The sequence below is a fragment of the Thalassophryne amazonica genome, chromosome 5 (genome assembly GCF_902500255.1).
Source record: "Thalassophryne amazonica chromosome 5, fThaAma1.1, whole genome shotgun sequence".
Classification (NCBI taxonomy): Eukaryota; Metazoa; Chordata; class Actinopteri; order Batrachoidiformes; family Batrachoididae; genus Thalassophryne; species Thalassophryne amazonica.
The window spans coordinates 32665499-32693324 of NC_047107.1; the positions used below are offsets into that span (position 1 = coordinate 32665499).

At 39.2% G+C, this 27826-nt stretch overlaps 1 protein-coding gene across 3 annotated transcripts in view; it reads left to right on the forward strand.

The window, feature by feature from the left end:
* pdlim2 (PDZ and LIM domain 2 (mystique)) overlaps positions 1–27826 on the forward strand; it is a 147781-nt gene that overhangs the window by 33371 nt on the left and 86584 nt on the right. Inside the window, exons 2-4 of one of the 3 annotated variants that reach the window (XM_034169932.1) lie at positions 12694–12702; positions 13701–13829; positions 19786–19937. In XM_034169932.1, the coding sequence (XP_034025823.1) occupies positions 13737–13829; positions 19786–19937 (245 nt within the window). In that variant the 5' untranslated portion in view covers positions 12694–12702; positions 13701–13736. Of the gene's footprint in view, positions 1–12693; positions 12703–13698; positions 13830–19785; positions 19938–27826 lie in introns of those variants that run through there. The other 2 variants (XM_034169931.1, XM_034169933.1) reach the window with 2 other exon arrangements.

The following is a 27826-nucleotide window of genomic DNA, read 5'->3' on the forward strand; positions in this document are numbered from 1 at the left end:
CAGGACAGGTTCACAAGCTTGTTACCATAGCAACTGATACCAACACACATGCATTGGATTGACTGTACATAAGGGAAGGAGAATTAAAAGAAAATATCATCAGATCATACATGAATTCATGTGGTAATTCATGCAATTGGGTTAGCGAGCATGTGTTCAATGACATGATTTTAAAGGGGTATCAAACCAGTATAAGAGGAGTCCCCAAAATTCTGCAAACTGTTATATAAAGCAGAGATATTAGTTTATCCACTCCTGCAAATTTTGTTAAAAAAGGCTGATGGTGCAGGCCACCAGGTGGCACTAAACTTCCTCAAAATTGGGCAAGTTGAGTACTTTGGCACCCACTGGTGGCCAGCGCCATCAAGACCCCAATGTTTTTTTCAGTTGTATTTGATAGAGTAGGGCCTATGTTTGTTGATAACATTAAAATCTTGTTGGGGTTTTGATGGCGCAGAGGGTTATGGACCTTCAAATACAGCCAATGTCACAAAATGACCAGACTTTGGTTCGGTCACAGTTTGGTTATCAGTTGACAAATTTTGGGAAAGTTTTCTTGGTAGGTTCCATCTCTGAGCCAAGCTTCGTTGAAATCCGAGTCGGCTTGAATCACAGCCCACATGATCCTTAAACAAATTGGCTCTTAAGCATTGGGCTTAAGACCAGAGGTTCCTTGGTCCAAATCCCAGCCTGACTGTAAAATCGCTAAGGGCTCTTGGGCAAGGTCCTTAATCCCCTAGTTGCCTCCAGTGTGTAGTGAGCACCTTGCATGGCATCACCCTAACACTGGGGTGAATGTGAAGCATTATTGTAAAGCGCATTGAGCATCTGATGCAGATAGAAAAGGGCTATCTAAATGCAGTCCATTTAAGAGTGAGGAAAGCCACCAAGACGAGGTTATAGGTTTATGGGTGATTCTTAGACTATGGGCACTTATGTCCTTTGATCATATTGTATGAAAAAGAGAAAAAAGGGGAAATGTCACACTTTTATAGTTATCTTTACAATGAAAGTGTTAAGAAATTTGTTCTAGTAGTCTATGATGACTTTTTCACCTTTTTTCAGCATCATTATATGCAAATATTGCCGTTTTGTGCTTGTCCCACACCCAGACTTTTGATCTTCAATGATAAAAATGAATGGTAAAGAAACATTTTTTCTAATGTTTTAAAATATCTCTGAATAAAATATCAGTAAAATAATCAAAACATAATTGGGGTATTCAGTGTCATACAACTGTTGTGATTTTTTTTTTTAAACAAAATATAGTTGTCCCACACTATTGCCGTAATTTCCACCACAACGCTGTAATGTCCCTTTAAACAGTTTGTATGAAAGATTGATTGGGTAGTTTCTATGGAGATAAAGCACATGTATATAGTGCCAAATCACAACAAACAGTTGCCCCAGGGCGCTTTATATTGTAAGGCAATGGTGTGGTGGAAATTACATTTACAAGGCCAGTAGTGCCCATAGTTAAAGAATCACCCATATGTGACTGACTGGGAAAAAATTGTGCACATGCATCACCACTATGATATCTAGGGTATCTGTTAGCTGTTTAATCTGTGCAGTTAGATTGATCTAGTTATCTAGATTACGATTTGTTTCCCAGTGTAATCTTTACATGCCTTAACTAAAGCACTCCTTCTGCTGAATCACCTCTAAATTATTTACACATTATTCACTTTGCGTGTTTTTAGGAATCTGCTAGCTTAGCGTAGCTACTAGCTCTTAGCCGATTTAGCATGGCGGCTTCTCCTGTCTCTCCCGCACTTTTCTGCTCTGGGTGTGAAATGTTTAGTTATTCCTCTGCCTCCTTTAGCAGTAACGGTACTTGTAATAAGTGTAGCTTATTCGTAGCTTTGGAGGCCAGGCTGGGCGAATTGGAGACTCGGCTCCGCACCGTGGAAAATTCTACAGCTAGCCAGGCCCCTGTAGTCGGTGCGGACCAAGGTAGCTTAGCCGCAGTTAGTTCCCCCCTGGCAGATCCCAAGCAGCCGGGAAAGCAGGCTGACTGGGTGACTGTGAGGAGGAAGCATAGCCCTAAACAGAAGCCCCGTGTACACCGCCAACCCGTTCACATCTCTAACCGTTTTTCCCACTCGACGACACACCCGCCGAGGATCAAACTCTGGTTATTGGCGACTCTGTTTTGAGAAATGTGAAGTTAGCGACACCAGCAACCATAGTCAATTGTCTTCCGGGGGCCAGAGCAGGCGACATTGAAGGAAATTTGAAACTGCTGGCTAAGGCTAAGCGTAAATTTGGTAAGATTGTAATTCACGTCGGCAGTAATGACACCCGGTTACGCCAATCGGAGGTCACTAAAATTAACATTAAATCGGTGTGTAACTTTGCAAAAACAATGTCGGACTCTGTAGTTTTCTCTGGGCCCCTCCCCAATCGGACCGGGAGTGACATGTTTAGCCGCATGTTCTCCTTGAATTGCTGGCTGTCTGAGTGGTGTCCAAAAATGAGGTGGGCTTCATAGATAATTGGCAAAGCTTCTGGGGAAAACCTGGTCTTGTTAGGAGAGACGGCATCCATCCCACTTTGGATGGAGCAGCTCTCATTTCTAGAAATCTGGCCAATTTTCTTAAATCCTCCAAACCGTGACTATCCAGGGTTGGGACCAGGAAGCAGAGTTGTAGTCTTACACACCTCTCTGCAGCTTCTCTCCCCCTGCCATCCCCTCATTACCCCATCCCCGTAGAGACGGTGCCTGCTCCCAGACTACCAATAACCAGCAAAAATCTATTTAAGCATAAAAATTCAAAAAGAAAAAATAATATAGCACCTTCAACTGCACCACAGACTAAAACAGTTAAATGTGGTCTATTAAACATTAGGTCTCTCTCTTCTAAGTCCCTGTTGGTAAATGATATAATAATTGATCAACATATTGATTTATTCTGCCTAACAGAAACCTGGTTACAGCAGGATGAATATGTTAGTTTAAATGAGTCAACACCCCCGAGTCACACTAACTGTCAGAATGCTCGTAGCACGGGCCGGGGCGGAGGATTAGCAGCAATCTTCCATTCCAGCATATTAATTAATCAAAAACCCAGACAGAGCTTTAATTCATTTGAAAGCTTGTCTCTTAGTCTTGTCCATCCAAATTGGAAGTCCCAAAAACCAGTTTTATTTGTTATTATCTATCGTCCACCTGGTCGTTACTGTGAGTTTCTCTGTGAATTTTCAGACCTTTTGTCTGGCTTAGTGCTTAGCTCAGATAAGATAATTATAGTGGGCGATTTTAACATCCACACAGATGCTGAGAATGACAGCCTCAACACTGCATTTAATCTATTATTAGACTCTATTGGCTTTGCTCAAAAAGTAAATGAGTCCACCCACCACTTTAATCATATCTTAGATCTTGTTCTGACTTATGGTATGGAAATAGAAGACTTAACAGTATTCCCTGAAAACTCCCTTCTGTCTGATCATTTCTTAATAACATTTACATTTACTCTGATGGACTACCCAGCAGTAGGGAATAAGTTTCATTACACTAGAAGTCTTTCAGAAAGCGCTGTAACTAGGTTTAAGGATATGATTCCTTCTTTATGTTCTCTAATGCCATATACCAACACAGTGCAGAGTAGCTACCTAAACTCTGTAAGGGAGCTAGAGTATCTCGTCAATAGTTTTACATCCTCATTGAAGACAACTTTGGATGCTGTAGCTCCTCTGAAAAAGAGAGCTTTAAATCAGAAGTGTCTGACTCCGTGGTATAACTCGCAAACTCGTAGCTTAAAGCAGATAACCCGTAAGTTGGAGAGGAAATGGCGTCTCACTAATTTAGAAGATCTTCACTTAGCCTGGAAAAAGAGTCTGTTGCTCTATAAAAAAGCCCTCCGTAAAGCTAGGACATCTTTCTACTCATCACTAATTGAAGAAAATAAGAACAACCCCAGGTTTCTTTTCAGCACTGTAGCCAGGCTGACAGAGTCAGAGCTCTATTGAGCTGAGTATTCCATTAACTTTAACTAGTAATGACTTCATGACTTTCTTTGCTAACAAAATTTTAACTATTAGAGAAAAAATTACTCATAACCATCCCAAAGACGTATCGTTATCTTTGGCTGCTTTCAGTGATGCCGGTATTTGGTTAGACTCTTTCTCTCCGATTGTTCTGTCTGAGTTATTTTCATTAGTTACTTCATCCAAACCATCAACATGTTTATTAGACCCCATTCCTACCAGGCTGCTCAAGGAAGCCCTACCATTATTTAATGCTTCGATCTTAAATATGATCAATCTATCTTTGTTAGTTGGCTATGTACCACAGGCTTTTAAGGTGGCAGTAATTAAACCATTACTTAAAAAGCCATCACTTGACCCAGCTATCTTAGCTAATTATAGGCCAATCTCCAACCTTCCTTTTCTCTCAAAAATTATTGAAAGGGTAGTTGTAAAACAGCTAACTGATCATCTGCAGAGGAATGGTCTATTTGAAGAGTTTCAGTCAGGTTTTAGAATTCATCATAGTACAGAAACAGCATTAGTGAAGGTTACAAATGATCTTCTTATGGCCTCGGACAGTGGACTCATCTCTGTGCTTGTTCTGTTAGACCTCAGTGCTTCTTTTGATACTGTTGACCATAAAATTTTATTACAGAGATTAGAGCATGCCATAGGTATTAAAGGCACTGCGCTGCGGTGGTTTGAATCATATTTGTCTAATAGATTACAATTTGTTCATGTAAATGGGGAATCTTCTTCACAGACTAAAGTTAAGTATGGAGTTCCACAAGGTTCTGTGCTAGGACCAATTTTATTCACTTTATACATGCTTCCCTTAGGCAGTATTATTAGACGGTATTGCTTAAATTTTCATTGTTACGCAGATGATACCCAGCTTTATCTATCCATGAAGCCAGAGGACACACACCAATTAGCTAAACTGCAGGATTGTCTTACAGACATAAAGACATGGATGACCTCTAATTTCCTGCTTTTAAACTCAGATAAAACTGAAGTTATTGTACTTGGCCCCACAAATCTTAGAAACATGGTGTCTAACCAGATCCTTACTCTGGATGGCATTACCCTGACCTCTAGTAATACTGTGAGAAATCTTGGAGTCATTTTTGATCAGGATATGTCATTCAAAGCGCATATTAAACAAATATGTAGGACTGCTTTTTTGCATTTACGCAATATCTCTAAAATCAGAAAGGTCTTGTCTCAGTGATGCTGAAAAACTAATTCATGCATTTATTTCCTCTAGGCTGGACTATTGTAATTCATTATTATCAGGTTGTCCTAAAAGTTCCCTAAAAAGCCTTCAGTTAATTCAAAATGCTGCAGCTAGAGTACTGACGGGGACTAGGAGAGAGCATATCTCACCCATATTGGCCTCTCTTCATTGGCTTCCTGTTAATTCTAGAATAGAATTTAAAATTCTTCTTCTTACTTATAAGGTTTTGAATAATCAGGTCCCATCTTATCTTAGGGACCTCGTAGTACCATATCCCCCAATAGAGCGCTTCGCTCTCAGACTGCAGGCTTACTTGTAGTTCCTAGGGTTTGTAAGAGTAGAATGGGAGGCAGAGCCTTCAGCTTTCAGGCTCCTCTCCTGTGGAACCAGCTCCCAATTCAGATCAGGGAGACAGACACCCTCTCTGCTTTTAAGATTAGGCTTAAAACTTTCCTTTTTGCTAAAGCTTATAGTTAGGGCTGGATCAGGTGACCCTGAACCATCCCTTAGTTATGCTGCTATAGACGTAGACTGCTGGGGGGTTCCCATGATGCACTGTTTCTTTCTCCTCAGTTTGTGATTGTGGGCTGATAGTGACGTGGTCAGGGGTCAATGCTTCTGTCATGCCATGTGACTTACAACCCATTTGGAAGTGAAAAAAGTCATGAATCTATTGAACTATTTTTTTCTCTCTCTTTCTCCAGACTTATTTGAGCTGGTAATCTGTTAGGACTATAAAAATTGAACACTGTCTGTAAAACTTTCAGTATTTTTGCCATGACAAAAAAAATCACATCCAAACTGGAGTCACAAGCTTCTAGAGATCTTCAACATCCATACGAGTCGATGCCATCAAGCATCTTTAACTTCTCCATGTAGCAAGCAGATATTGCTTCATCCATAGAATCCCTGTAGCATGTATGTGGTCATTGAAATGCAGGTGTTTACAGTGTTTTAAAAATAGATTTTGAATGTTCTTGCTTCTGCTTTTGTGTACAGCAGGTTGCCTGACAAAATGATGCTATGTGATGCATCATGGGTAATTGAAAAGGGTCTATATGCAGTGCTGTGGATCAACTTTGACTAGTCTTTATTACTGATATTTATGTTATCACAATTATCTGGCAGATCAGAACTTGCTGATTTGGATCTGACATAACTTTGGAGAAAGTGATCAACAGCGGCAATCATTTGGAGTGCATGCACCACCACAGCCCAAAGCACCCCATCTTGCCATGTTAAAGAGGGTGTGGGTGGGCCTGTGTGAGTCTTTACTCACACAAATGTCACAAATTGAAAACCTTAATTTTCAGTGATGCATTGCAAATTGTTGGTAGTTAAACATAATGGTTTGGGGTGTTCCTGAATTAAACGTCTCACGACATACACACATGCCAGTGTTTGTGTGCTGCTATGCAAAGCACTCAACTGCACACACAGAGCAATTTGGGGAATTAACTAACATTCCTAAGGACCCATAGTGATGAGCAGCCCCCCAGTCTGACAGGGATTTGAACCAAGGAGACTTTAGTCTCAAGCCCACCCTTTTAACCCTCTGGAGTCATCTGACACATCTGTATCAAAGTCACATGACCGAATTAAGCAGACGTACGATCCAATCTGCCACAGTCTCCGTTTGAATCTGTGTTGAAAGTGCGGACTTCAAACTATATACTAGTTTTTAAATTCTGATGATAGACCTAGTGTAACTTATGAGTTTTTTTTTTTTTTTTACACAATGCTTTTTCCTGAATGTTCATGTTTGGTGTGCATTGGTGTAGAAACACGCACGGAATGGGACTTCCGCTTCCTTGTCAGCTCTCCCTCAGTGCAGCAATGGCATGGGGGGAAAAAGGGGGGTTCATTGCTGAGGTGATTCTGGTCAAAAAAACACCAAAGGCTGACTAAAATGCCAACACTGCCTCCAGGTGGACAACAAGAGGCGTGACACTCCTCCTGTGGGTCTAGCCCAAGGGTGGGCAATCATGTGCCATGAAGGGCCGAGACATTGTAGGTTTTCCTTGATACCAATCTCCTCAGCAGGTGATCTCATTAATGATCAGGTGTTTATGCTCAGGGGAGAAGCTCATCAGCAAACCCACCTGGTGAGGTGATTGGTTGCAAGGAAAACTTCTAGTGTCTGGGACCTCGCTGCCCACCCCTGGTCTAGCCTGTGTCCACTCAGTCTTGTGTTGGATAGGAATTGTTTTGAGTGGGACAAATAATTTGTGTGGCATCTTATTGTTTTGTAAACAGTTGTACAGAAAAAATGCCTGAAGCTTTTCCTGCATTTTTAATGTAAATAGTTGTGTATATAACTTTGTTTGCTACATTTGTGCATATGTTTTTGAAATTTACAGTTTATATTTGCAGGCTAAGTTTTAAAAATGTTTTGTTAAACGTTTGTGGTTTTCACAGTTATAAAAAAGTTTTTTTTTTTTCCGTTGTGATTTTATGTTTTTGTGTGAATTTAGGTCCATTGTGTTTATACAGTATGTCAGAATGAAAGGAAAAACTATAGTCACACAGGTGAGGTTGTGATTACAAAATGACACCAAACAAGGCAAAGTAAACTGTTTTCTAAGGTATATTTTGACTTTAAAACCAAAAGTAGTCAAAACCCTGGACTGCAGAGGGTTAATCTAAACAATCACTTTACTCTGAGATGAATAAGAAAATGATTTTGCTCCTGAACAGTGAAATTTTTTTTGTAATTTAACAGATATCCATGTATGGAGCATAGTTTCCTACACAAAACATTGTTACATTGAGATGACATGTTTGGGCCATATTAACTAGCCTTTGTCCTTCTCCCAACTTTGACGTAGTTAACCATCTGCATCCTACAAATTGTTCTTTAAACATCATTCCTTCTCCGGAGAAGTTTTTGATTCAGTGGAAGCTAGTATTCTGTTGCTGTTTAATACCAGCCTTAGCGCAAGCTGTGCCTTCAGCCTTTAAACATGCAGAAATTAAAAGTGAAACCTATAATTAAAAAGAAAAATCTCAATCCTTCCATCTTCTCAAATTTTAGGCCCATAGCCCAGATTCCCTGTTTATCCAAGGTTTTAGAGAGAGCAGTCCACATCCAGCTGCCGTTGTTTGTTAGCTCAGCACAACATTCATGAAGAATTTCAGTCGCTTCAATACCAGACATGGCACCGTTACTGTTCTGCTGAGTTCTTAATGATTTGGTTTTAGCTGCTGAGTCAGGTAGTCCTGCCATCCTGATGGATTCTAGACTTGTCAGCTGCCTTTGACACAGTGCACCACGCAATCCTGCTGCGTTGTCTTGAGCAGTGTGTGGGTATTACAGGTTCTACTCTCACCTGGTTCAGTTCTTACCTTACAGAGTGGAGCTTTTCTGCGCAGTTAGCAAATTGTAGCTGAACATTCAGGTCTCCTTTTTAAGAAAATCCTCCCCTACACCACCATCAGGAAGCTGGATTTTATATTTTTAACTAAGTTATATCAAGTTGTAGACATTTGCTTTCAGTTTGCATTTAAGTAAGATACCTTTTATGTATTTATTTGTATTTGAAATGGCAAACAAATTAAAATGTGTGAAATACCAAGTGTTTCAATACTTTTGAGTACAGTTGGGAAACACTCCATGGCATGTGTATTTTTAAGATAAAATGCATCATCCTGGTGTCACTCAGAGAGCAAAATTAAGAGGTTAATCAACAGCTGCCTGCTTGTTTAAAAATCACTGGAGACAAACACATAAGGCAACCCGAATTAAAGAGAAATGCTGCTTTTAACAACCTGGACCTAATTTCTGGCTTAAAATATGGTTATTTATACAGTTATTAGTTCAGAGTTCAAACGACATGTTCAGTTCAAATCTGAACATTTTTCTTCTTCTACTAAGGTGGATTAGAACTTTTGTGGTACACAGCACCAACTACTGGAGAGGATGAACCTTGCAGTCAAAATGACAATGATTTCAAAGTGCAGCTCTTTTCAGCCAGGCGTGCCATGACATGTCAATCATCTGTGTCCAGTCAGATTTCAGGGGAGTCCAGTGCAACCCTGGCCTCTGCTGTAGCTCCACCCATGCCAGGAAGTGTTCAACATTTAACATTTCCTGTTGTACTGTGGACTCAAAGTTTTGAACTACCTGTTTCAGTGTGAATTTGCCACTGAGTTCCGGCGTGATTAGCCCGACAACCGGCCTGAATTAGGCCAGACACGCATCTCTCTCTCTCTCTCCTAGCCTGTGATTGGTTGGCAGCCGAGGTGCTGACGTCAGCATTGATCAACCTTACTTTGGTCATGTTTGGGGGTGTAGCACAAGCGCTGCTCTCCTATTGGTCATTTAGGAGTGGGAATTCCTACTCCTAAATGGCGGCCAGTATCTGGCCCAATTCAGGCCAGTTGTCGGACTACCGCGAGATTCTATGGGATCTCGTCTGTCAATCCAGGAAGTGTTTGATATCTGCCATTTCCTGTTTCACAGTAAACTCAAAATTTAGCACTTCCTGTTTGGGACTCCCTGTACCATGGAGTGAGCTTCGCTCAAATTAACTTATTTCTTCACTTATGATTGGGCATCAGTGGTGGGCACTATTCTGCTAATTAGCGAAACTAACATTTTGTTAGAGGATTAGCTTTTCAGCTAACTTTGAAAACCATCAGTAGACCAGTTGGCTTCCGCCAACTTTGTGTAACATTTTTTTTGCTGCCATAGTGAATAAAGCTGAACGGTCAAACATCTGTACAACCTAAAATCCTACATGTTAATTCCTGCCATGTGCTTTGCAATAAACGGACCACTGTGAGAAACTCAGTCCTCCCTCAGTAGAAGGGGCGGGCCAGCTGCTGTTGCAAAGTGGAAGGAAAAAAGTCATTTATTTTCAACATGCCGACATTTCAACGTTCTGAGTGTAAAACTGCATTTGAGATCACAAATATGTTGGTCTATTTACACTCCCATTCAGTAGATGGCATTTTGATGGGGGGGGGGGAGGAAGTGATCAGAGCGGCTCATTTGAATTTTCCCATAATGCCTTTCAGCACATGTCTAATGCTCAAACCTTCTGAATTAGTGCATTACTTTAAAAAATAGACATGTGGCTGATATTTTCATGTTGCAAAAACGACAGGTGACAATTTCAATAACTTCTCCGGAATTAGTTTGTTTAAAATTTTAACCACAGGCAAAACTGCCTTGCTGTGCATGTCTCCTGCGATGCATTTGCAAGACTGTATTTCTGTGAAAATCTTCTTTTTTTTTTTTTCTCTCCCCTTTTTCCCCCTTTCTGGTCACCACATCTATTCTGCTGAGAGAAGACTGATCTTGGACAGAAGCCCTGGCTTGTTTGTGATTGCCTGTGAATTTATTCAGAAGTATCAGTAGCTGCCAGTGTACTGGAGTCGATACTAAAAGTTATCGGTTTATCTTTTAGCTGTAACTTCTGCTAATTTTTTTTTTAGGGGTTTATTGGTTTAGCTTTATAAAAGTTAACTTTTTGGTTATCTGTGCCCACCACTGTTGGGCGTAACTTGGCCCTCATTTTTCTTTTTTGTACAGCGCTTTGGTCAATTTCTGTCATTTTAAATGTAATTTAGAAATGAGGGTTGAGTTGAGCTGATGGAATGGCATTGTTTGATTTATTTTAGAAAGACGAGACAAAGTGCTTTATTTTTTTTATTTAGTGTGGGGTTTTTTTTTTTTTTTTTTTACTCAAACATTCCACCCCCAAATTGGGTCATTCCCAGTACAGCACAGCATGTGAAATTTCTACAGCCTTTATCCAGTTGTGTGTCAAGTGAACATGACTCCTAATAAATCAGTCTCTGTACTTTCCTTTGAGACTTTTCTAATTTCATCTATTTACTTCTAAAAGAAGGGATTTTCTTCACCCCCAGATGAAAAAGTAATAAACTGCTATTCTGACCACAACTGCACAAAATTTGGAATGCGTTCTGTGCAGTTACAAGCTAACCATGCATCAACAGATTTATTTATATGGCTCATACTTGTATAAAAATCCCAAATTGCTACCATACAGTGTCGTATTATGTTCTTTGAGTGCATCCATATACGTTAGCCACAGTGAGACTTTCAAATCACTGTAATCTGCACTCATAGCTTTTGTCTCAGAGGGCCATTTGGTTTTAATGAAACACTGCCTGTGCAGGCACTTTAAACAATATTTGTCCTGGACAAATATTGTCATAGAACTTTTTGAGTATTTACAAAATGAGATGACTCACTCACTGTAAACCAAATTTACCCAAGGGTAGGGTAAGTGTACCCATTAAGCATACCAAAATCTAAGTTTAGCTATTTTTCCTATGTATTGACATAATTTGTTAAAGGGCAAGATTCACCTCTAAGTTGAATATTTAGTAATTAGTTGATGTACAATTCAAAAGATGTAATTAAGAAATTTTAGGGAAAAAGTCAAAAGTCTGGAATGTCAATTCATGTGTTCCAAATAAGTCAACATCATTTATTGATAAAATAAACTTGTTTAATGCAATAATTAATGCATAAAAATCTAATTAATGCAATATATTTTATAAATGACAGTGGAAATGTTTAAAAAAACCTTTTTGAACAAGATCATCTGAACAAATGACAAACGGTGCAGTACACAGAACAATGAATCGGTTAATTTAGTTTCATTTCAGGCACTTAAGGCAATTCAATTAAAAATAAACAGCAATATATTTATTAGATAACAGTGGACAATTCCAAAAAAAAAAAAATTATATTTACATATTAAAATTTACATTTTATCTATCTATAGGTCAGTGTGTCTATCCATCTATCAAGTAAAGTAGATCAGTAATTTAAAGTCACACAGTGAACTGTTACTTTTGAACAGAAAAATGTATCTAACTTGTAGTAGAAGAAATTCTCTATTGAAATATGAGGTGGGCTTAAATGGAGCATGCTGGGCTTAAATGGTTCCACCGTGAGGAACGCTTAAAGACAATGCTTTCCTTTCAAAATGTAAGATATGTTCACAAAACTATGCATGGAGCCTAAATATAGTTTGCATCAAACATTACAGCAGTTATTACTGTGCACACATTCAGAAATACAAAGTTTTGTCATTGAATATTAGCATTTCTCACTGTAGTTTGCATGCATTCTGTTGGGATGTATACCATTTAAGCCCACCTGTTATGAAATTAATCAGCTCCACAGAACAATTTATGATGCATTATCTAAATATCAATGTTAAATGAATAACAAAATGCTTAATATTTATAGCTGACAACCTTAGTTCTTGCGGCATAGTAACATTAACAGGGATAGGTGTGTTAGCATGACATCAGCTATGTTTGCTAGCTCATAAAACTCATCTTTCCATTTGAAGTGAAATCATATAATTTGGCAAAATACTATTTTATATATAAATCAAAATTAGTACATTTACCTCTTATTTGACATAATATTAATGTACTTGTGGCTGAAATTTACTGAAAATGAATTAAATCTGGCAGGTCCCAAAACACCATAGTTTTTGGTTGTCTTCTAGTCATAGTTCCCGAGACTGTATACTTTGGGGTGGGGCTAAATCAACAATGGAAAATGTAATTTGTTTGTAATAAAATGTCATAGAAGTAACAAAAGTTTTGATTGAAGGAAATAATGGATGGCAATATATATATATATATATATATATATATATATATATATATATATATATATATATATATATATATATATATATATATATATATATATATATATATATATATATTTTCCTATTTCAGAAATTGACATCAAAGTTGAAAGTGGGCTTAATGGGCACACTTGCCCAATAATAATAAAATGAATCTCAATTCGTATGACATTCGAATGTAAATTTGTACAGCGTTCGAATCTCAATTTGTGCTCTCGTGTGACGGGGTATTATGGAGAATCAGTTATCTATATGCACACAGGAATGACCTTCAGTGTGCAATTTATGCACCTCAGGTGTGTTTGCTCAAGATTGTCATCTAAAACTGCACTTATTGGTGCATCTGTTATCCTTCCTGCAATTTTTAAATTTTTAGTTTGTGTTCCATAAATCTTAGTAAATTAAACAAACTGATCCAAGAACTGCAACAGAATATCCAAATTGGAGCCAACTAGTCTGACTGCAACACTGGCATTATCTGGTCCAGGTCTAGGGTTATCGGAACCATGTAGGCCTGTGAGACTTAAACTTGGACACACATGACAAATCTCCTAACTTTCGATCCTCACAGTTGGCTTACTGCACACGCCTTGTCAATTCATTTGCCACGTTGTGCACTTATGAGTGGCGCAGTTCCGTCCTGCTGTCACTGACGCACTCTATGAAGAGAAAGTGGCCTCATTTTCCCTATTACCCTCCTGTATGTGAATGATCTTCAGTAATACATCATGGCCAGGTGAAGCACTGTATGTAGTGACATTATGCCTGACCAGGATTAGCACAACTCTTGCAGAACCTTTTGTTCATCTTGTTCTGACTGTATCTCCATCTGTTTTTCAGGGTTTTTTCCACAGATTCTGTGTGGAGTGGATTACTCGATGGCGTTGACGTTGAATCTGATTGGCTCTTCGCCATGGGGATTTAGAATATTTGGTGGAAAAGACTTCAAGAAACCCATAACTGTATCAAAGGTAAGAGCCAGCCTGATGTTGACCCTTCTCAAACCATATCCTCTGTTTTTCTTCAACCAGCCTGTAATGACCTGTCATGCAAAGTCAACTTCCTCCTTTTTGCGCCTCTTTAGTTCTCTTTTTTGTGTCCACTGGGTGCTTCATACCAGTTTCCTTGAGCCCAGACAAAGTTGGAATAGAATGGAAACAGATTACATTAGACGGAAACCACTGATTACAGTTAGTGGGAGGGTGGGTTCCACATCCCAGAGTGCACTATTGAATGTGGCTGTGCATTAATTATTGCAAGTGCTAACATGCACAGGAGTGTGCTTCAGTAACTCATGTGCATGTTGCCAACTGATTATATTTTCTTTAACTAGATCAAATTGGTTTCACTTAACTTTAGCTAGGTCAAATTAATTGACTCTTAATTACACCAATGCGAGAAATTTCTGTTTTGTAGCAGAAAAACACAAATTGCAAATAGTCTCCAAAAGAACCTTTCCCCAAAGAGTATATACATAAAGATGTAAAACGACAACTAGAGCTGCACTTGTAGAACGCAAACCTCCCCCAACACTAGTTTCCAATTCCACATTTTTACCTTGGGAAAAATTTTCAAGGTCAAAGTCATGTTAGACAGCTTTTCATAAGCAAAAGTAGATGTGCTCAAATGTCAGGAGTGTATATTTAGTTCATGCGCTTGATTCAAAGTTCAGCTTTTTTCTATGCTGGTGTAAGGTTTTTCCTTCAACTTTTTCAGTTTTGGAATTCTTTTCTAAAATAATTTTCACAAAATATTGGTTATCACTAATGTACACAATTTGTCATTGCTTTTTGACACTTTGTTTTCGACTGATAACTGGAAGATAGACAAATGGGCATAAAACTGGAACCTTGAGATATTTACATCAAATGGGCTTGTCAATATTAAATTCAAATGTCCACAATCTGGATCAGGTCTGGATCAGACTTTGTTGGTTGATAGTGAGTGCCAGTCTGCACCTGTCTTTCGAATATGAGAGTGATTGGGGCATGTGTGATTAAGATATAATAAATGGGGTTTTCAATGTTAAATTTAGATGGTCACAAAATCTATAATCTTTTCAGATCAAACTTTGTCAGTCGATAAAGAATACCGACCTACATAACGCTCTCAAATATCAAAGAAATCTGAGCGTTTTTTGACAGTTCTGAATTTTTGAAACCTTCGTTCCATGTTAAAGGATAGGGATTTTTCGGACTCTAAGCGTTTGACCTATGACCTTTTTAAAAATTTAATCAGTTCAATCAGTTCTTGCCTATTAGGATGTGAATCCTCTGTAAATATTTCATGACATATGAAAAATTGTGGGTTACAGGCTGTTAAACACATGGATAAAAACATAACACAATACTTTCTTACCTCCTCCCAACTTTGTTGGTGCAGGTATGAAAGTGTTGTGCACCAGTAAAATGAAATCTCATGTATGTGTACAGTCTGAAACAACTGCTTTAGGTCAGGTAGTGGTGGGAGGGGTGTAACATTTATTGGGGAAGGTGGGCCAGCGTGATCAAGTAAACTAGATCACTTCCACGCAGATTGCATACTCTTAACAATTTATCAACCACATTTTTTTTTCACTGTCTTAAAACAAGATCTCTGTCTAATACCAGGGGGACAAAATCAAGTATTAGGTCATCAATAGATGCCACAGGGACAAACTGTATTTTGTTTGGCAAACTAGAGACTCTGAATTGTAATGTGTAGAGAAAATTGTTCAAAATGCTCAAAATAAGTACATTTCAGATTATGAAGAAATCATTTTGTTGGGAAACTTAATCATCTTTGTAATGACGAGGGGTCTTTTGCACTGTATGCAGTACACTTGGGTTTTGGCCAATGGGCTATTCAATAGTTATCCAGAGGTGCATTTCAGATTGAGTTCTAGGGGCCATTTTTCTCTTCAGTGATGGTACCAACTATCCATATTCCAGTCCTTTGCCTGTATGTCTGACTTATTTTTCCCACAACATAGCCAGTGGGCTAAATATCGCTATGCATGGGAAGTCTGTCATGAGCAAGATAACAATTGTACTAGCTTGATTGTTTCCCCACCTTATCTGCGTTAGCCATGGTGACCTAAAGAAGCCTATTGATCTTTGGGGTTAAAGGTCAAAATCAGTGAGGTGTACTTTGAAAAGGCCTTCTACAGAAAAGTGCCACTTGTCAATGATGAGCTTAACATTTGTCCAGAGTGATGTGGGTTAGTGCAGACTGTGTATTTGGTTAAATTGGGGAAGCTGTTAAATGCCAAAGCCCCTCTCTCAATTAGGTTTGCCACAAACGATTAGTTTGATAATCGACTAGTCACTGATTATTTTTGCGATTAGTCGACTAATTAGATCATATTTAAATTCTCTTATCGCACCAGCATGCTGCTGTTATTTGTCTTTGGATGTTGCTATTGTTTGTTATATCATTTATTTATTTTGCTGTGTTGGCCCTGTTGTTTCCATACATTCATGTCAATAAAGTAAATTGAAACTGACCTTCTCAAAAGTTGTATCCATTTTCTTTTCCATCACTGTGGTGAAGTGAGATCGGTCTCATGTCAGTTACCAACATGTTCAAGATTGCTTCACTCAGATATTTGCTTGCCGAGGTGTGCATGATGTTGGCTTGGTAACAGTCGTCCATTGAAGATGAACATATATATATATATATATATATATATATATATATATATATATATTTTTAACACTGCAATATAGCGTTATAAAACATTAGCCTTATCAGAGTTCCTATTCAAACATGACATCGCTGTTACAGCAAACCCATAACCTATGTGCACTAAGGCTAATGAAATTGTCATTGTTAATGTTCGCGTTTACACCTATCAACATAAGTAGCTCCACAGTGACTATTTGACCCAGCGGCTGGGCACCCACAGTCAAAGGTCGTTATTCAACCCAGCAGTGGAAACGTGGTGCAGCACCAGGTTGATTAATGTATAACAAATTTCAGAGTATTAAAAAAAAAAACCTCATCTTACAAATTGGGCAACCAAGTAGAATCTCCTTTTTTCAGACTGTTTTTCTTAGTCTCTTCTGCCTATGAAGTTGCAGGAAATGGCGTCCATTGGTATTTAAAAAAAAAAGGCAAAGTGCTACAGCTTCTTCTCCATTTAAATCAAAACACAAACAAAATCCTCTGGTGATGACCCCTGTACAAACTGAAACTGACCTTTGTCACCATATTTGCTGTTTTTACCCCATAACTCCATAACATTCAGTCATAGATAGTCCAAACTATACCTTTTTTGGAAGCTGTGTAATCAGATAATGTGGTATACTTTTCAATATGGAGCATTGTTAAAGTTTGACCCCTGTGTAATTCTTTATTGATCCCTGTAGTTCATTAGAGGTCAGCTCCAGGATGCCTCCATATCTGAAAATAAATTAGTTAATTTAGAATATTTGTGCCAAATTTCATGCTTTTATCACAAACTGAATGATTGTTATGGAAATTTAGCTGCACCACTATAGTAGAAAACATAATCAAATGACAGCATAGAAGCTGTATGAGTCTTACCTGAGCTGAAGACTTACAGAAACACACCTCAAGGGTGTGTGTATCAGTGCTTGTCCTCTGCTCATCCTTCTGTCTTCTGTCCATCCTTCTGTCCTCTGCTCATCCCTCTGTCTTCTGTCCATCCTTCTGTCCTCTCTTCACACCCTCTTCTCTTGTTTCCAGTGTTCCTCTAAATCCACAACAAAGTGTTTTCTCCCCTCAGCAATAAAAAAAAAAGTGCTCCACTGTCGCGTTATGAAATGAAAGTGAAACCTAAAAAGCGTACATTGCCGCACGCGTGCACGGACTTTTGTTAACATAACACGACTTTAAGGTTGGACGAAACATCCCTAATATCTATGAGAGACACCTGAAACGCGGGAAACAAGAGGTTCCGCCCTAATAAAAATACCACTGAAAACTTATTCCTCATTGTTTATTAATTGGTGAATGTATCAATTTTATATTTTTTTCTCCAAAGTTTTCCTGGCAGCCATGTGTGCTGGCGTGTCATCGTGTCCTTTAGGGAAAGTTCGGCGTCACAACAGTTGGGGGTGGGGGGGTGGTGAGCGCAAAGCGCAGCTTGTGCTGCATTCAAGGGCGCTCAGAGAGCACAGTTTTCGCCGGTTAGTCATTCGTGAGGTCCCTTTTTTGAAAAAATGTCACCCACTTCTGATTGGGGTGGCAACTGGGGTGGCAAGAGCTATTTTTAGGGTGGCAGTTGCCACCCCAGTAGATCAGCCCCTGGTTTGCACCTTATTCAACTGACAGGCAGCTACACATCTTGCCACGCCTCGTGTACCCAGTGGCTGCCGAGCAAATAGACTTGGGCAAGTTTACTATAGACCTCAATGCTAGCGGCTAACTAGCCAACTATCTTACTGTAATGACTCTCCCTCATCAGCACTGAATCAGCCACAACTCCCGCATTGGCGTTGTGCTGCTGTGGAAGGCAGGTTCTGCCTTGCAAGATTTTGCATTGCACGTTTTTCTCTTTAATTTGCTTTAATGTTCCCAAACTTTTGAGTGTCATTGCAAGCTAAACATGACTTTGTTTGGGCGTAACTTTTCCGGTGACATCATGGCTGATCTGGGTTGCCTCTACTGCGCATGTGCATCAAGGTCAGAAAGGCAGCAAAAGGTACAGCGGCAGCTTTGAGAGGAAAAATAAGGCTTAAAAAATAAATGTTTCGTAGTAAATTAGTTGCAGATGATTTTGATAGACGACATAATTGTGACTAGTTGACTAATCGTTCCCCCATAAATTTATCCTATAAAGATCACTAAATTGTTAGATTTTTGTGTAATCCTGGTGACCATGACGCATACTAACCCTGGCTTCAGGCTTCTTTGACCAGCATTTACTGTTTACTTGAAGTTGTGGTTGGAATGACATGCTGTCTTGTGGTTCTAGAACTTTCCATCAGATTTTGTATGTTCATCCAGTAAATGGCACTGGCAAGCACATTTACTTGTGGCAAATGGCACAAAGGTTCTGTGGAGTAACGGCATTTCCTGTTGCGGTAGTAACTTGACCTGAAGTAGGTTTATGAAGCCCACTTTGAGGCGCGTCTCGCTCAGTTACCTTCTCTGGCTGCAGTTAAACATCCAGTGGGTAGAAGTGGTTTGTGCTTGATACAGACGGAGCACAGATGCCCTCTTTTATTCAAAGATGATGTTTTTGTGGTGGGCAGACCCTGGAAAAGAATCGTTGTAGAAATGTCAGTTTGTGTGAAACCAGGCGTGTCCTGATCAGAAAAGGCATGCACTGTTGTGAGGCTCCACAGCAACGCTCATTTGTCTTTAGAGTGGGCCTGCAGACATGGCATCTCTTGCTTGGCTAAACTGGTGAACTGCCCATTGACTGGAATCCTCTGTTTTCACCCTACCCACCCCACCCCTTCCCTCCCATAGATGCCAGAAGCAGACTCTCATTCCTTCTCATTGGCTCTTAATTTTGTTTTGCATTGGGAGTTCAAGGAATTGTTGAGTTTGTTTTGGCCTCACAGGCAAGCTACAAGCAGTGGCTCTGGATGTTTTGTTTGGGTCCATTACTGTGGAATTCCGTCTGATGTGGCTGGGAATATAAAGGCAGTGAACCTAGTGGCAGAGGTCACACCCGGTCAAACGAAGTCATGTCTCGCTAATGACTTCTTCCCATGGGTGTCATAAATCTGTCTGCTGCTGACTGTGTGTGTGTGTGTGTGTGTGTGTGTGTGTGTGTGAGACTATAGTTTACTGAATACTTTGACTGGTGAATGACCATATCAAATTAGCAGAAGGTCTTTTCCAACACATTCGTTCATTATGCCAGAATCTCCTCACACCTGCAGGAGTCAGACCTATGTTGACGAGATGGCAAGGATGAGGGTTCTTGGTCCAGCAGAACATAACTGGATCTATCTTTTTTGTGTTCAACAGGTCAATCTGGGCAGCAAGGCAGAGCGGGCAGACCTACACCCTGGTGATGTTATTGTGGCAATCAATGGGGAGAACACAGCTGATATGCTGAACATGGAGGCCCAGAACAAGATTAAGAACTCAAAGTCCCACCTGCAACTGGTGGTGGACAGGTACACTGGCGCGCACTTCCACTGTAGAAAGAACACAGTACAAAATCTAAATTATTGTTCACATCTTTAACTTTTTTTATAATATGTGCTTCATCAGTATGTAGTACATGGACATTTGGACCGTAAAACCTACTGCAGTAGTATGCTTCACCTCAAGTGGTCCTGATTCCACTGTTACATCACCTTTCCTTCTAACTTTCCCTACCCACCCAAGCAGCTTAAGAAAAAGGTGTATATATAATAAATAATAAGACATAAGAAGGATAAGACATCACAGGAGATTGTCGTATAGGTAATTAGTATGTACACTAGTAATAAAATCAAATATAGTTAGTACGCTAAGCTGTAGAAGCAGAAGCTATGTGTGTGAGTGTACTGGTATCTATCTAAAGTAACTCTGTTAGCATACGATAGGAAAATATTATATACGATAGGTATTATATGTTGTCTTTAGAGGAACACATAAACTGATGAATCATTAAAAATCTATAAGATGTAAAATAAAATTGTAAATGGTGAAAATAAGCTAGTGGAAGAGCTAAATTAGCCGTGAATAAGCCAACCGTACCCAGCAAGCTAACACGATAAACGAAAACGGTAATTAGTGCATAAAGTGTAATAGTGTAGTTAAACCTACAGTAACGGTATTAACAAGTACATATAAAATAAATGTGGGCAAAAGTATGAATTAATGTGGGTTATCAAACACAAAAGAACCAACTATTTTGTAAGCTACGATGACTGTTGCAAAGGCCGGCTAGATAAGCTAACGTTAGGTATAATTAATTGTACCCCACTCCTCCAATATTTACTTAAATATAATATTAAAAAGGGGGAACAAGGAAAAGTAAAGCGTGTAGATATGTATATGGAGACATAAGTACATATATTTGCAGAAAAGAGAAAAACGGCGGCCGTTTTAATCACCAAACCTGCAGCTGCCAGCGTTACACATCTCGCTGTTTCTTCAGTTGTTCAACAGTCCTGGGTCTCCGTTGTCATATTTTGTGCTTCATAATGATCCACATATTTTCAAAGGGCGACAGGTCTGGACTGCAGGCAGGCCAGTCTAGTACCCGCACTCTTTTGCTACAAAGCCACACTGTTGTGACACGCGCAGAATGTGGCTTGGCATTGTCTTGCTGATATAAGCAGGGACGTCCCTGAAAAAGACGTTGCTTGGATGACAGCATGTGTTGCTCCAAAACCTGGATGTACCTTTCAGCATTGATGGTGCCATCACAGATGTGCAAGATGCCCATGTCATGGGCACTAACACACCCCCATACCATCACAGATGCTGGCTTTTGAACTTTGTGCTGGTAACAGTCTGGTCTGGAGGACATGACGTCCATGATTTCCAAAAACAATTTGAAATGTGGACTCATCAGACAACAGCACACTTTTCCACTTTGAATCTGTCCATTTCAAATGAGCTCAGGCCCAGAGAAGGTGGCGGCATTTCTGGATGTTGTTGTATGGCTTTCACTTTGCATGGTAGAGTTTTAACTTGCACTTGTAGATGTAGCGACGAACTGTGTTAACTGACAATGGTTTTCTGAAGTGTTCCTGAGCCCACGCGGTAAGATCCTTTACACATTGATGTCTGTTTTTATCGCAGTGCCACCTGAGGGATCAAAGGTTGCGGACGTTCATTTTTGGTATTGCGGCCTTGCCGCTTACGTGTAGAAACTTCTCCAGATTCTCTGAATCTTCTGATGATATTATATATTATGTTCTTAAACTGTTGGACTGTTTTTTTGGGGTTTTTTTGACGCAGCTGTTCACAAAGTGATGATCCTCGCCCCATCTTTGCTTGTGAGCGGCTGAGTCTTTTGGAGATGCTCCTTTTATACCCAATCATGACACTCATGACATTTTGAGCATTCATCAACTTTCCCAGTTTTTTGTTGCCCTGTCCCAACTTTTTTGAAATGTGTTGCAGGCATTAATTTCAAAATGAGCAAATATTTGCACAAAAACAATAAAATTTATCAGTTTGAACATTAAATATCTTGTCTTTGTGGTGTATTCAATTGAATATAGGTTGAAGAGGATTTGCAAATCATTGTATTCTGTTTTTATTTACATTTCACACAACGTCCCAACTTCATTGGAATTGTGGTTGTATGCAAATCCAAATCTTTGGCCTGTCTGTATAAGAACTTGAATTTTGCATTTGACTTGCCGATCACTTTGTCAGCTGTAAGATCACCATATAAAGTCTGATCTCAGTCAAGACCAGTATATTTTACAGTCTTTCACATTATATAAGTAATTTCCACACTTGATTATCAAATCTACAATAAACCTGTACACCAACTAGCATACGAGTGAGGATTTTTTTTTTTTTTTTTTAAGCTTCTCTTTCAGGCTCTAAAGAGAAGTGACTGCAATCAGGGGAAATGCAATCAGAGCTGCACCCTTTTGTTTTCTCTTTCTGAAGTGTCCCCCCCCCCCCACACACACACACACTTCCAAAGACCTTGTTTCAATGTTGAACATTGACTTCTCAAAACATCCCCCCCCCCCCCCCCCCCACCAATTGCCAGTCAAGAAGAGCTGTACCCATAATCCTTCCTCAGATCCTCCATTCCTTAAACTTTCTCTCATGGCACACAGACGTATACATGGAAAAAAAAAAACCACACGTGCACATTCACATATTTCCTCCTTGGATGTCTTGTGTCCATGTGAGGGGAATTTTTCCTTTCTGACCTCATGTCTTCCACAAGGCCAGAAACAACAGCATTACTGCCTGCCTGCCCAGCACAGTGCCACTGTAGCTCTGCCACATCCTTAATTTGTCTCCACTGGTGTTCCAGCACAACAATCCTTCTGTACTTTACAGGATTCTCTGATAATGTGATTCATTAAACGCATTAACTAAATTAAACTCAGACCGTCCTATGAGCTCAAAAAGGAGCTAGCAGCTCTCTAAATTTTGATTTTGTCCTTTCTGTAGTAAAACAGCTTTTGCTCTTGGTCAACATCTGTCTGACTGTCTTCAGCAGAAGAGCTGTGTTGCTTATGTTGACTACTGGAGCCAACTGGCATCATCCCATATTCTTGGAATAGATGTTCCTTTCAGGCTCAGCACACTTGGCAAAGGTTGGCAGAGTTTTGCCATTTCCAGTTGTGACAGAAACAAAAAACTATCATTTGAAACATGGTCAGTAAGTTTCAGATAGATGTTTTTGAGATGGGGAATGAAGTGGCTGTCTGCCTGAGCAGTTGCTGTCCAGGACCCAACGTGGTTCCATGGTCTCATAGATACAGTGAAGTGTGGGACCAACACATCCTTCCAGACTCAACTTCACCATAGAATGTTGAACAAACCATATTTTCTGTCGTAAAAGTTACTTTGTAAATTTAACTAGTTTGGGAGGTCCTGTGACTCGTATACTGAAAAGAACAACAAAGAAAAAAATCACAAATGACTAGTTGGGGCTGTTGGAGAGTTCCACATATGAAGCTGTCTTTTGTTTTTAAAGTTCTAATTTTTTTTTTATTATTTGACAGGTGTGACTTACTTCAGGGCATCTTTTTCTCTAGAAAATAGATTGTTGTTGTTAAAATTATTATATATATATATATATTTTCCCCATGTGAACTCTAAAGTGAACCAGATTTATTATTATTATTTTACCCTTGGGCTTGTTGTTGTGACTTAACACTCACTCATGTTCAGTGGTGGGCACACTTCCGATAACAGATAATTATCGAAAATAATGTTTTCATTATCGGATTATCTTTTTAGATAAATTTAAAAACCATAATCGGACTAATTATCTTCCAATGAATTACCGTCCGATAACTTTTAGACCGATAATGTATTAAACTAAGCTGAACAGTGAAAAACATTTCTAAAGCTATTGAGACCTACCTGTTAAGTTTCCTAATAAGCATGTTGTTCTACCCTCTGCAATCAGAAACCACTCCATCGTCTGTAAGCAAAGGAGAACTGGTGACCAAAAAGTTGTTTCCTTTAACACCATACTAATATAATCACAATGTCACCAAGTCATCCAGAGGCATACATGTTTAACTTATGGTTCAAATTTTAACCACTCATTTTAGACAAGTGATTTAAAATTGTCATGTCTGAAGTTTATAAAGTGAAAATATCAGATATGTTTTCGTTTTAAAGTAATGTGCTAATTTTTAAGGTTTTGTGAGCACATGCTGTGCCAGGCAGCAATGCATTATGGGTAGCATAAGGTAATCTCAGACGTTCACGACAGGACAAATGCATTTCAGACACTCTGTTCAGGGTCCACAGATAACAGCATTAAACTCTAGTGCCTAAAACTCTCGTGAATATATTCTCTGGGTTTATAGACGTTAGTGTATTTGCGTTTGTTAAATTCCACGCATCTTAAATGTAGCAGACACGGATTATCTGGAATTTTTTGACTTTTTTCAAGGCCACTACTGCCATCTACTGGCCAGGAGTGTTCATGGCAGTATTAAACATCTGGGTACATGGCTGCTCTGTGTTGGTATTGTCCATTGTCCAGGCGCTTTTTGTGTGCATATATGTTAACTTTGTATTCTAAAACTACGGTTAGAAGTAATTCTGACTCCTTATCGGTCCACACAAACGAGGTTGGTGCCATGTTTTTAGTTTTTGTGGAAGTGATAAGAGAATAAGGCTCCTGATTGGATAGAATTTTAATCAGTACCGCCACCCAAAGGTTTGTCAGACTAATTACAACACATTTATACGTTTCGATGTGGATGGATTTTTTTTTTTTTTTTTTTTTTTTTAAACAACGTAGTGTGGATGAAGTTTTTTCCCCAAACTATAAGGGTAAGATATTCGGTTTTACAAATACCCGACAACATGTCTACATGGCCTTATGTCTGTGAAAGGCACTATATAAATAAATTTACTTACTTACTAATATTGAGTGCACGTTTTACAACATCATAAAAGTTTTAAAACATGCAATTGTGATGACACTTCCAGGGCTCCGTAAAAATGCCTTTTTACAAATAAAAATGGAATATTTTACAAAAGCACATTTATCTTTAAACCAACACACGTCACATTAATGTGTTGGTTTACATAATGGATTACTGAACCAATCACTGTTTAGCACTTTTACCCAAAATGCTTTGCAGTCTGTTTGTTACAAAACCTCAGAATTGGTGCCTTATTCAACATTAAAAGATATGTTATATTTTAACTTTGTACAAATGACAGAATTGACATTAATGGAGTTATTCTATCAGTATTTTCAAAAAACCATACGTTAGTATGACTTTATTTTTCAAGACCTCCGTCTGACCAGAGTGTTGAAATTGATAGGAAGCTGGCCTTATGGCTGCTCTTGGTGTGCCTCTGTGGTGGGAGCACTGTTGTAAACAAGAGCTTCCAGCAGGGGCAGAATGTTGAAAGAAAAATGATTATGATTAGCAAACAGCTGATTTCATGGGTGCTCTCAGGATTTGTCTGTGCTGCTTCCTGCAGGGGGCAGCATGGTCAAACATTCTTGTTTATTCTTTAGGTCTTTTACCGCTTTTGATGCTTTCAAAAGCGATTGTTAAAAATCAATTTCAGCTCTTTAATAACTGCAAATGTCCCATAGACAACACCGGAATTTATCGGTTATCGATTATCTGTAACTTCTGATACATTTTTTGGTGGTTTATCTTTATCAAAGATAACTTTTCAGTTAACCAAAAAATTAACTTCGATAACAGATAAGATATCTGTGCCCACCACTGCTCATGTTGAGCTACTCCACTTTCGTCCATTTCAATTCCAGCATTTTTCTCATCCTACTGTTTTTTTTTTTTTTTTTTAAAGCATGAAAGTATTATTTATTTTTGGCTGTGCCATGTTTTATTTATTCATTGACTCTTATTATTGACTTTTTTTTTTTTTTTTTTTTTTTAATTGTGGGCTTCCAGTGTGGACCTGGTATAGATCATAATTGTCTCCAATGTGGTTGGTGTGCTTTGTTTCAGTGCGGAAGGTTCCTGGTTCAAATCCCGCCCCTGCCGCATTTCCCCATGTATAATAGAGTTGCGTCAGGAAGGACATCCGGCGTAAAACCTGTGCCAATTCAACATGTAGATCCATCTCGGATTTTCTGTGGTGACCCTGAATGCAAAACAAGGGAGCAGCCGAAGGGTCTCTCATACTGTGTTGTTGGAATGCATTAGTAAGTCTCTTCAGCTGGTCACTTGTTTTCACACTGGGTCACCACAGCAGATATGAGGTGAACTGCATTTATTTGGCACAAATTTTCTGACAGATGCCCTTCCTGGCGCAACGCCATTATACATGGAGAACGGGCAGAAGTGGGTTTGAACTGGGAACCTTCCACACTGGAAACAAGCGCACTTAAACACTTGGCCACTATCACTACTTTGTGATGGAATGCTTTATTTTGACAAAAATTGGCTGTTCATGGGTCACTTGAACAGCAAGTCATGAGATTCCAGAGGTTCCAGAACAGTTGGTGTCAAAGTGCTGTTGACTGACGTCATTGCTACTTTTAGATGTGCTTGTTTGACAAGACTGTGTTTTTGCCTGTCTGAAGTCTCAGTTGTTTTCATTGAGTGGACAGATAAGCTTGTCACAGCTTCTCGGGTATGTGCTTGTCTTTTAAGTTCTAAAAGATTTCCAATGGCGTTGACTCCTCTTGAGCTGTGGTCGGTCTTTAGTGAAGCTTGGGAAATCCGAAGCATTCTTAAAATGCACATCTGTATTTTAGTAGCCCAAGGCAGACAAACTCCTTTAACAGTAATAAACCAAACTGCCCAAAGTCTTCAGCCCCTGATTTATGTCTGTTTGGCATGTCTGTAGTAAAGAGTCATGGTATTCTCACTAGAAGCTTCTGCATCCATCTGGTTTTCAACCTGCAGCCTGATAAAATGGATTTAATCCAACGTGGAGGAAGAACATTTTTCAACAGTGTGGTTCATAATTCAAAGCCATTAATTTTCCAGGTTTGCCACGTTGATGTTTCTTGTATGGGAAGAAACGTCTTGGTGGCATATCAGTTTTTGTGTTCTTGCCATCCTACATGCAGTACGTTTAGCCACTAGGTGTTTCTCTGGGTGATTTAGCACAGACATCCAGGCCTTCTGTCTGGCTCATTACTCAGGATTGAAACAAGAGCCAGTCAGCTTCTGTCCCTGCAGCCGGGAAGGGCAGCAGTGTTTGTATTGGCACTTGTATGACCCATAATTTCCCCGCAAAGTCTAGTCATGGCTTTACTTGTAGATCTCCCCCCCTGGTGGTAAAGTATAAGTTACTGATTGAAAGACTTCAAAACTATCTGTTGTTGGATGTAATCTGGCATTATGGAAAATGACGATGACTGAAACTAATGTTGAAAACACATGGCGACGTTTCTACCAGCTTTGTTGTTGTTGTTCCCTTGTATAGATTTGCTCCTGTCATATTACAGGAAGGAAATTCTGTTTCACTTGCTGCCAGTGAGTTCCACAATCTTAATATATCACTTAGTCTGTTGCAAATAAGCCATTTTGATTCTTTGTGCTTCTTACCCTGTGTGCCTCCTCTGTGTCGTGTTGCCAGAAAATGCATTAAAATTCACACTCATTTGTATGTCTGCAGAGTCTGAGCTTCAAAAACTGAAGTTGTCTGGGTCCCCTGTCTGCGATTCATTAGTCTATATGTATGGATGTTTTGATGATAAATGAAGACACAATTGACATTAATTGGATCGCTGAGTACAATAGTCATTCTCCAGATAAAACAAGTCTGGTTATCATAGTCTCATAATGATGCATGTTGAGGTGAAAGGGCTTCTAGCACTGCTGAGCTCTGTGAATTCAGTTTTCTTTTTTTCCTATAGGTTTGTTGCATATATCAGTGCCAAATTGATTTCAAAATTGCATATTGAGTC